Here is an 11261-nt window from a genome sequence, read left to right as displayed (position 1 = left end):
AGTAAGTGTTTTATTTTGATTGATTTTAAAATGATTTGACATTTTTATAATTTAATTAATTATTAGCTTTCCATTAAACTTATGAACCCCCTGGAGTTTTCATAGTTGCTGCTATTGCTTTGAATAGAAAAAGAAAACTTGACTATGGAAAGGTTGAGACCAACAGCAGAGAACAGCGGTCGTTCTGTTTAAAAAAATAAATAAAAAAAAGAGTCTCACAAAATGATGTAGCCTATTACCAGCAAATATAGGCTTTTCATATTTTTATTTTTAGTTAATCAGTCTGAAAACAGCGTTCTCTCAATCTTTTACATGTAAACACAGAAATGTTTCAATGCACATGATTTCTGAAAACAAGAAATGACTATGTGATATTATTGTACAGCACAAAACATGTAACACTGTATTATTTTTTGTACACTTGTATTATAAATATTTTACATTTGTATGTCCGGTGCTGTCATGCAACTGTTTCTGAAAATGAAAATTTTCCTGAATAGCACCTTATAAGTTTCTCATTCTTATCTAAAGTGCAATAGAATGTGGGATTGTTTTTGATTTTCCTTATAAGGGAACATCATGACCAATGGAGAACTGTAATTGTCGAATTGCATGAGGTGTTACTACAGTGGGTCTTCACTGGTGTGGGATGGCATCTGCTTGTTCAGTTTTCTTTGTCCCAGCAGTACTCTTGCAGTGCTCCGGTTTACTGCCTAGCTGATGGCCGTACTCAAACCCGATCCTCAGTTCTCCCACCTGTGAGTGTGGAAGGATGTCTGGGATCCATTCAATCACAAAGGGCACAGGTTCTGTCTGCTCAGCAGCACATGTCCCTGAGAGAAACGATACCACAGTGTTTTAGTCATAAAGCACAATACATTGAATGATAATGATTATCCCCTTGTGCAAACCTCATCCACGTTGACAAAGTCAAAATGATTGGATAAAAAGTCATAACTATCTAAACTTATGAGATAAAGTAAAAAATAATTAACAATAACAACATAAGTTATTACATAAAAAAACAATTATGACATAGGAAATTGAAATTATGAGATACAAAGTCATTGGCATTCACTAGGTCATGCCATTGTTAGATTAAGTTTTAGGTAGACTATCTGTAGCCTTTATGATATGGATCATCATTTGGAAACCGGTGCAGCAGCAGTGCAGAATTCTGGGAGAATGAACAAGTAGACACAGAGCCAGTGTACTATAATAACATTCACAAATGTATTAAGGAAAATGGGTCATATTTATACAGATATATTCTTGCAATAACATACAGAATGTCTTGGGCATCCAAAGGTCAAACATGACCCTATATGGATATCTAAAAATATAACAACTATTAAGATGTGCGTGCAAGCATATGTATGTGTGTGTTCTGGTGTGTGCATTTAGTTCGCGTTTTTTCATCTGGGTGTACCAGTATGTCCAATGTCTAGTTCTTGTTTTGTCTAGGTATGTCTGTGATGGGCACATAAAGACAGGAAGTAACACAAAGGCAGTCAAAAGTGGAGTTTTAAGAAATAAGGAAATTTTACTGGCCACTTTAAATCATTTATGATTTAGCACTTCACTTTTAATGAAAATTTATGATATGGCTTTTTATCTCATAACTTTTTACGTCATAATTATCATTTACCAAAGAATGATTATTTTCTTATATGGCAGAAATGGGCTTCCTAGTCCCAGACATAACTTGAAGGAAAACATTTTTTATATCGAGGCCACAAGTTAACGATACGTTCCCGCGACTTACTAATTCGTCACCTTCGTGAGCACGGTTTACTAATTCGTCACCTCGTTTTAAGTACAGAGTGTGCACGATTTACTAATCCATTCTGTTCATCGAATGATTTGTCAATAACTAATTCCTCTTTGCAAACAGGCTACATCCCCGTTACAGTCCTGTCATATGTTATTATGTATTCCAGTATTAAGTATTCCAGAAAGTGGTGTATTATATATTTCTGGAATTACCTCGATATTGTACTGAATAAATTGTAGAATATTTCTGTTATGGCGCAACAACTTTGAAAATTGGGTACCATATGTGTACGTAGATGCCTTATTTTGGACCATAGATCCACCATATTGGAACGGTCAAAGCCGGTCCGTGAACACTCAAGAGCAAGTTGTCTGTGTGTCTGCAACTGTAGTTCTTGCCTGTGAAAGTTTGTCCCATTTCTTCGGGAATTTAAATTTGGGCAGTTTTTACAACCAGAGGCTGCGCAATATTGTGGCACCTTGGAAAACCCATTGATTTTTACTATGAGCAATGACATATTGACCATTCCAAGATGGCGGACGCTGCGGTTGGGGAGTAACTAGTTACATATAATGGAATTACATAATTTAATTACAAAATAAATGTAACTGTAATCTGTTACAGTTACTGAGAAAAACAAATGTGTCCTTAAATTACAGTTACTTATGAAAATGTTAGCGATTACAAAGGGGGTTACATCTGAATATTGTTTTTACACACATATAGATATGATTGATTTCTTTCCCAAATTTCATTGACTGCTTTAAAATATGAGACACCAATGTTTCAGGAGATTAGGACACAGAATAAGACACATAATTAACTGTTTTATTTCCAATTTGGGTTTATGTATATGCTTTATTTTTGTTTTTTCCAAGGCAATGTTAGATGCCAGTGTTTCCTGTCATAACTATGCAAACATTTGATTTCAAAAACCTATATAATACCTATTAAACTATTTTTTGTTATGATTTTAAATCTGGATTTAACCTCAGAATGATCTCAAAGTAAAAAGAGTTTCTAAAGTCTAATTTTGTGGTGGCTGTGCTTTAAAATTTAATTATTATAATCTTAATTCAAGTAAGTAATCATTGTTGAGTACTACTGTAAGATTAACCCTGCTTTAAATGTTTCAAAATGATTAACAGTTGAAAACATTCATTAGAAATTTAGAAATGTAATCACAAAGTAATCAAATGTAATCAGTTACATTACTTTAGTAACTGAATTAGTTAGACTACTTATTAGTACATTTTAAATAGTGTAACTTGTGATCTGTATCCTATTACATTTCCAAAGTAACCTTCCCAACACTGCGGACACATTGACGTGTCGAAGTGGTCGAATGTGGCATCTACCTATACATATTTATGGTTAAAACGATATACAACAACAAGCAATAATGCAGAATGTTAAATCAGGAATCTAAAACAACACTCTTTCATTGTTTCTATCCAGAAGAACAGTTCTTTCAGAAAATGGAATCACTTCGGGTCCAGTTGGGGATGAGAACTGATAGGGGAATATGATTTGGCACAAAACCAGGACCGATAAATCTGACTTCACACTAAGTAAATACATGCACTTACCCACTCTGAGGAAGGTACGTAGCTCCAGAGGTCTGATGGCCAGAGGCTTATTGGTGCGTGAATGGTGGCAGGTGTCTGATCCAGGATCAGGAGGAGTTGACCGACAGCGGTACGGTGAATAGGAGCCGTCACTGTTCTTCACAAAACTCTGAGTGAGTTCTAGAGGTAACTGTTCAAACAGATTGCCATCATTTAGAGACACAGATGATATGGCCATTAGTGAAGATCTGACACATCAGGCAACAAACGAATACACACCTCTGGGGTATCAAAGATGCGTTTCACATGCATCAAGTTGATAATGTGCCAGGAGTATTTAGAGAAAGAGCCCAGAGGCAAAGCGTCATTACGCACAAATGCTAAAAACACACACATTACAAAATATTAAAACAAGGTGTAACTATACTTCTAATCATCAGATGAGATGGTTGGCACGTGATAAATGTAAGGTTAGATGGCTACATGGCTAACAGATATCTACTCACTGGTGGTGTAGTTGGGTAGTCGTCTCTTCTTTGAGCCCAATGATAAACGCTGCTGTAATGCATTGAAGAAAGCCTGAGGGATGTGGAACACCAGCGGCTCAGGCTTTCCTGTTCACAGAATAACCTTCAGCATCAAATCTCATCTGATCAAAGGTAGAAATGCTTGAAAAGTAGGAAACTTTAGAAATATAAATATATGTAACTGTATATGAAATCTTGCATATCTTAAAGCACCCAAATTTTCTTATACATAAACATTGTCTTTTTACTTTACATTTTACTAATCCGTTTTATTTGTTCTTTTTTGCCATTTCATAAATTGTAAAAAGTATGATTTGCAAATTGTTTTACATTTTGCTACATTTTACAAATAGTTATTTTTACACTAATTTAATACAGTTTAAAAATATATTTTTGTATGACATCACAGTAGTATTGTTGTACAACCCGTCAAAAAGTTTTGCAATATTTGACAACAACTTTATGACAATTACACATAATAATCAGAAGCATCCTGTCAAGAAATAGATTTTATAATTCTACAATATTATGGGGACAAAAATCTCGACAGGATGGTTCTCATTATGCCAAGTGCCCTAAAAATGCTGTCAAATATTACAAAATTGCAAGTACTGAGGAAATCTGAATGTTTAGATTTCTTCCTCTCTCATTTTTTATTTATTTTTTTGCTTCTACAAAATGATGAAAAATAGATGTGCATCAGGTGCTTTTTGTCTTCTTTATTTTCAGGTTATAAAGTTGCAAACTGAATCATTACTTATTCAATTGTTATTGTACAATACTATCATACATATTTTGTACATGCAAAATAGTCTCCCACTTATAATTCATAACTTTATGATGGTGCACTGAACTAGTGAATACAATCTTTCGTATATGACTTGAGTGTACCAATAGGCTTCATAATCTTTCATTAAAATATATTTTTCTTTTGATCTGAGGTGAAATGTGACCTGGACATGTTTTTGACAGGCTAATATTCTCTTACCATCAAACTGAAAGTGCATCGTCTGATGGATCCTCTCGGTAACACTGGCCAACCACTGCTGGAAACCCAGAGACACATGTGTCTCATCCACCGGCTGGCTACTTCCTGTTTAATTCACCCAACCACACAACACACATCAAAATCAATAAACTACGATAATGAATTCCGTGTGTATATCATTTATATTTTCAAACTTAAACGTGTAATGTGACTGTAAATCTCTCAAAATCAACCAACAAATGTTTCATATCTGTACTAAAGAACAATGAGAGCATGGGAAGGATACCGAAATAAAGTCAAAGAAGAAGAAAAGCAAAAGTGTGTAAGGGAAGAGGAAGTATCTGGCAGCACCTGGGTTCCTAAGCCCAGTAGAGCTGGAGTTTTTTCTGTGAGTGGGCTTGCGCTGGTTTAGGGTGGGAGCAGAAGTATCTTTGACAGCCAGAAGAAATGTGGAGGACACAAAGGAAGTGGTGTGAAATAGTGACAGGTCCACAGAGCCCAAGAATAAAAGAGGAAAACAGATTACAGAGAAGATGGTCAGTAACTACAGAACGTAACAGCAGTATTTAGATATCAACAACAAATTTCAGTGGGTGGGAAAGAAGAGACTCCGAAAATATTCATTTTGAGGCCCACACAGAATCTGTGCCAACAGAAAGCTCAGATTTCCTCAAAACTGAAACATCCATCATTCACAAAATTCCCTGCTTCTTCATGTGTCTTATTAAATATTTTGGTGAATATTGTCATTTTTTTGTAGTTGATGTAACACTCTCAGCTTAGCTTGACAAATATTACCACATACATGCATTTTCATGACTGTGAGCAAGAAAAATAAGACATTTTGTCACTTCTAACTTTCTCTATGACTGATCATTTTATATGTAAATACAGCCAAAATAACAGCACATCCGTTGTTTTTAACTTGTGTCTGTGGTGATTTTGTCAGATGACACTGCAGTTATGTATCAGGATTTTAGCATTTCATGCCAATTTCATTGTCAGAAAAATATGTTTTATTCAGAATTTGGCTGTATCAAAACACAGAGAGCACACAGAGTAGGACAGAAACAAATGGATGTAAAGGGTTGATATTAGGTAGAATGAAAATACAATTCAACGACATCATGAATATGCTAATTAGCACACAGCACAATCTAAGAACATTTAGCAATTTTCAAGCAGAATTTCACTAATTTCCACTGAGATTACTTGGCAATAGAGACCTTTGTGCAGTAGGTCTGAGGTCACACATTCTGTGATGCCTATCCATGAGCTTTAACTTACCAGTAGAGGACTCCACAAATTTGAGTCTCTTGGAACGGTGAGAAATGGAAGGCTCAATGTGCTGTTGAGACTCAGGTATACTGAGCATTGTATCTGCCCTCTCCTGCAGTCCTGGACATGCATAATAATTCTCACAGTCATCTCTGATACATAGAAAAACACTCAACACACTACATTTGTGTACTATGCATTTTGAAGTTTATTAGATAATGTTGTTATGCTGCCTTCACGTGCTATCGGAAATTTCCTATTTCCCACTTGTGAAGTCGTGATTACGAGCTTGTCGTATATATATAAGTAATGTCGGAAAGAATAAAATGTAGCATCCCATTGGTTGACGATCATAAACATTCACCACACTACACATGCAGTTTGCTGACAATTCTGGAATTTCGGTCAAATACATGCTTATAAATCATATCATATCTAGCCAATAAATACACTACTTTAGCGACAAGACAAAGGGATTTAGTTGTTGTGAGAACAGCATTGACAGTAGCAATGGTTGTCCCCTCCACCATGTTTAAAGATTGACCCGCCCACCAACTCAGAAACTCTGGTATCAAAATTATTTCCGAATTTCCCAGTAGTAAATACGACTTGAGAGGCGTTCAGGTCTAATTTCCGATTAGGAAACTTGTATTTACGATAATTCTGATAGCATGTCAAGGCAGTATTAGCCTGGCATTATGGTAACATCAAAATCTGTTGGAAACAATTCAGTCAAGTTTCCCTGTACACTTCAGGAGCAATATTTTGTGCTGCACAAATAGCTTTCTGTCACTTTTGAAATCTTGGTTTGGATGCAACCTTAGAGCACGGGTAGTCAACTCTGCTCCTGGAGGACCTTCCTAACTGTGGTTTTCAAGGAATCCTAAATACCTTGATTAGCTGGTTCAGGTGTGTGTGATTAGGGTTGGAGCCAAACTCTGCAGAATGGTAGCCCTCCAGTAGCTGGATTGGCTTAGGCCACATCCACACAAAGCCTGGGCTTTTGCTATCTGATGTTTTTTTCCTCGTTCTAAAAAAATTATTTAAACACGGTGTTGTCTTAAGAAATATCTGCATACACACGAAACCACTGAAACCGACTCAAAACAATGTAGTATACATGCCAGGCCAGTATGTGGCGCTGTATTTCTGCCACAGAGATACACTAAAAATGGAGAAGTGTGAGATGTGATTGTTGTCATAATTCTATAAAAATCTAAAATACATGTTTGTATTAAAGTAAAACTGAATGATAAATACGCCTTTCATATGAAATTAAGTAGCAAGCACTTTGAGTGTCTTGTTCATCTTTTTTATTTTTATATAAAAGGCAACAGAACTGAAATTATATTGTTACTTATGCTCTTATCTGTCACATTCAGTTCAGTTCATGGAGATCTCTCCTAATGAGCTGATGATCTGAATCAGGTGTGTTAGATAAGCATACAAAATGTGCAGGACTGGAATTGAGAACCACTGCACTAGGTTTTGAAGAGCTTATGTGCAGGTGCTTCGGTCCTGGGGCCCGTTCTTCGTACATCGCTTATTACAGCCGAGATGAAATGTCACATCCAAGATGATATCATCGTGCTAATTCGGTTCTTCGAATGCACCTGTTGTTGATGATTAGTACGGCTGGATTGAGTTATCTGAGATAATTGCGCGTTCATGGGTTGGTATAAAAGGGGCTATGTATCGATACTCGAAACCACGATCAGCAATGCAGCGATTGGCTGGCGGCAAGACAGCAACGTAATGACATCATATAATTGATAAAGACACCTGATGAAAGACTTGACAAATTTTTGGACTTTTATAAGGAAACAGCCAAGCGAACAAAACTACATAAATGTTATAACAGATAAATGAAATGTTTAATTTTTTTACATGATTCCCAATTATTAATTTTCACCATTTCTAATATTTGTACAGGCTTTACATTTTTATTTCAATGTAGTAATTAGCAATTCATTTAATTTTATATTTGAACAGATTTGTTATGTGACAGCATTAATTAAAGTTTCTTAAAGGGGTGGTTGACTGGGTTTTTTCTAGGCTTGATTGTGTTTATGGGGTGCAGTCTAACATGTGTTCATGCTTCGTTTTTTAAAAAACGCATTATTTTTCACAATTTACCTTTATTCCACACCGCTCTGTCCCTTCTCTAACAAACGCCTCGATTATTTCCTGTTTTTATGAAGCCCCTCCCTCAGAAATACACCTCTACAGCGCGTCTGAACATCCCGCCCCTCAAGCTCAGAATGTGCTTCGATTGTATTGTAAACAATGACGTCCTCAATATTGCTTATCAATCTGAGCCCAATTGAGACACAGAGAATATTAATGAGGAGGATCCCGCAGAACCTGTGCAAGCACTGCTCTTAATGGTATGTTTGTTTGTTGTTGTTCCATACTTTTAGATACGCTGTTGTTTGTAAATGCTACTGCTTCTGTTAGCTTTTAATATATGGTTTTATTCTGATTAAAGCTTTAATACAGCACACATACGCACGTCCATGTATAACGCTTCTCATAGCTATGTGAAAATAAGTGTATAAATGGAATAGTTTGTTGGAGCTGATCTGACGATCTGAATGAGAGAGTGAGAGAGAGAGAGATGCAGAGCAGGGGAACGTGAGGAACAGGATTGAGAACCGCTGCTTTAGAACATTGGTTTTGAAACTTGTGAATCCATTAGAATCGTTAGAAGACAGAATCGCGATTCTATATGAACAGATTTTTACGTGCACCTCTAGTTTTCTCTTCCTCTTCTGTAAAGCAGCACAACATGGCCTCACCCCCTTTGCTGCGTGTTCCCGGGGGGCGGGGTTTATCTGGGTTTGTGACATAACGGACCTGGGAAGAAGCTCATTGTAGTCCCTTACCAGTCGTTTTTGTAGGCATTAAACTGCCAGAATTTTAAAAGATGATATCTCCGTTTGCATTGAACTTTCAGCGCTGCAACTTTGCAGATATTGTTTATGCTCAAACAGCAACATTACACACTAACTAACGTTAAAAAAGTGAAATCGCAAATCAACCACCCCTTTAAGGGTCAAGAGCATGTTATCTGCATCTCCTGCGCTCCATCAAGCCACTCCCATAATATCTGTCATCACTCAAACTAATGCACGACTCTACATTATCTGTATAGCATGTGTGTAAGACTCGAATACAATTATGACGTAATCATTTTATGACGAATAAATCTCTCTGGCTGTGTCTATAGTATTAAAGACTAACATTATTATATTATCTTTAAATACATTTTTAAATGATTATTATTTTAAATTTTTGTCCCTGTATTAGTAGGGCACTCTTGTAATAAAGTAGCGTTGGTAACAGACAGATTTTAAGTATCAATTCTGCTTAAAAAGATGCCATTTAATCCTGTTTACATGAAATAAGCCAGGATGAGCTTCGAAGAACCAAACTATCCAAGATCATGCCAAATCGTCAACAATCAAATCCAGCTAACTGAGTTAGCGACGTACGAAGAACGGGCCCCTGAAGGATCACTGTTCTGCAGAGTTTACCTCCAACCCTAATCAAATACACCTGTCTGTAGCTTTCTAGCGATCTTGAAGACATTGATCAGGTGTTTTTTAATGGGGTTGGAACTAAACTCTGCAGGATAGCAGCCATCCAAGACCGAAGTTGCCCAGCCCTGACATAAGGTGACAACCTAAATCCTAGGGACCCACTGTCCTGCATAGTTTAGTAACAACCCTAATCAAAAACACCTGAACCAAATAATCAAGCTCTTCTACATCACTTGAAATATCACAGTCCAGGTGAGCTAAAGCAGGTTGAAAATCAATTTTGCAAGACAGTAGGTCTCCAGGAGCAGGGTTCAAGACCTAGGACCTAAATTGTGGACTTACCATTAATGTTGTAGTTGAGGAAAGCTGAAAACTCAGAGGTCAGCTTTTCATCACTTGTAAAGGCACAAACGCAAGCATAGAAATGGAGGCAGCACTCGGGTAAACTATGCTGGTGGGAATTTTCTCCTTCGTTGATGTTAGACTGACCCCCACTTCTCACCCCCAAATCCCCCTTGGTATTAGGTACGTAACATGCACAGTGAAAGGGAGCCAGACTCATAGTCTTGTCTTTAACACCAGATACGGTCACTGTCAGATGCAGCAGTCCCAGAGGGTGGGCTTCACCTGGCTGGCACTTCACTATTAGGGTCCCTTTAGAGACCCTCTGCACCAGGGGTCCTGGTGTCTCGGTAGCCAGCCTCCACAACTCTTCCTTGTCTTGGGAAGTGGCCACTAGGCCCTCCAGCACAGAGCTCTTGAGTGGCAGAGGTGTTGCTTGGGTCTGACACTCCATGGCTTGCTTCACATGGGTACAGGGACTTTTGGATGGTTGCGACACTTGCTGATGGCCACCTTCAACTGTCAACTCACTTTCGTTCTGCTGGCAAGAGGGCATGTAACAGCGACCGAGGTTGACACGGGTCAACAGGGTTCCATCTGCAGTAGTAATAGCTGTATCCGTGAGGACTAACTCAACAAAGCCTCGTTGTTCAGAGCCATGTCCCCGCTGACGCACAGAGAACACTTGCGACCCTCCAGCCCTGCCACCTCCACTGTCTGTCACAACTCGAACCACTTCACATGCCCCTTTCTTTAAACGTCCCGTTCCATGGTCCCCATCCCTGAAGATGGTTCCACAGGCCTTGTTCTTACAGCTGAGGCCACGGGTCCCATTGTAAACGCCACACTGAGGGCACTTGCGGATGCCTCTTAAGGTAGCCTTGCCCAAGTTGGACAGAAATGCAGGAGTCTTCCGCTTGTCCCGAGGCTTTCCGCTCAAGTTACCAGAGCTTTGAGTAATGGGAGAAACCACCATTTGTGACGCCAGTGGTATTCCAGAGTTTACCAGAGAACCATCCATTGTTAGCAGATGTACACTGAAACCGAGATTGATACAGGACAATTTTATTGTCAATGCACAAGGGGGGAGCCCTTTTACCATTTCCCAGTACCATTTAAAGGGTTGCATTCGCACCGAGAGTGTGTTACGAAGAAGTGATGCAAGGCGGTCGACAGCGACATCATTTGTGCACCGCGTTCAACAACAGAAACAAAGATCTACGTTAACAACAGGAGGATGGA

At 38.1% G+C, this 11261-nt stretch overlaps 1 protein-coding gene across 3 annotated transcripts in view; it reads right to left on the bottom strand.

The window, feature by feature from the left end:
* Positions 1 to 284: 284 nt before the first annotated feature.
* LOC107564045 (uncharacterized protein C2orf42 homolog) overlaps positions 285 to 11261 on the bottom strand; it is a 10987-nt gene continuing 10 nt past the window's right edge. Inside the window, exons 1-8 of one of the 3 annotated variants that reach the window (XM_016249040.1) lie at positions 10020 to 11261; positions 6145 to 6255; positions 5209 to 5286; positions 4858 to 4962; positions 3849 to 3956; positions 3622 to 3722; positions 3364 to 3532; positions 285 to 833 (exon numbers count right to left, since the gene is read on the bottom strand). The exon at positions 10020 to 11261 is cut by the window's right edge and continues 10 nt beyond it. In XM_016249040.1, the coding sequence (XP_016104526.1) occupies positions 637 to 833; positions 3364 to 3532; positions 3622 to 3722; positions 3849 to 3956; positions 4858 to 4962; positions 5209 to 5286; positions 6145 to 6255; positions 10020 to 11148 (1998 nt within the window). In that variant the 5' untranslated portion in view covers positions 11149 to 11261 and the 3' untranslated portion in view covers positions 285 to 636. Of the gene's footprint in view, positions 834 to 1297; positions 1471 to 3363; positions 3533 to 3621; positions 3723 to 3848; positions 3957 to 4857; positions 4963 to 5208; positions 5287 to 6144; positions 6256 to 10019 lie in introns of those variants that run through there. The other 2 variants (XM_016249042.1, XM_016249041.1) reach the window with 2 other exon arrangements.

The sequence above is a fragment of the Sinocyclocheilus grahami genome, unplaced genomic scaffold, assembly GCF_001515645.1.
Source record: "Sinocyclocheilus grahami isolate Dianchi unplaced genomic scaffold, SAMN03320097.WGS_v1.1 scaffold904.1, whole genome shotgun sequence".
Taxonomy (NCBI): Eukaryota; Metazoa; Chordata; class Actinopteri; order Cypriniformes; family Cyprinidae; genus Sinocyclocheilus; species Sinocyclocheilus grahami.
The sequence above is the reverse complement of the archived record's forward strand: the minus strand, read 5'-3'. Positions and strand labels throughout refer to the sequence as shown.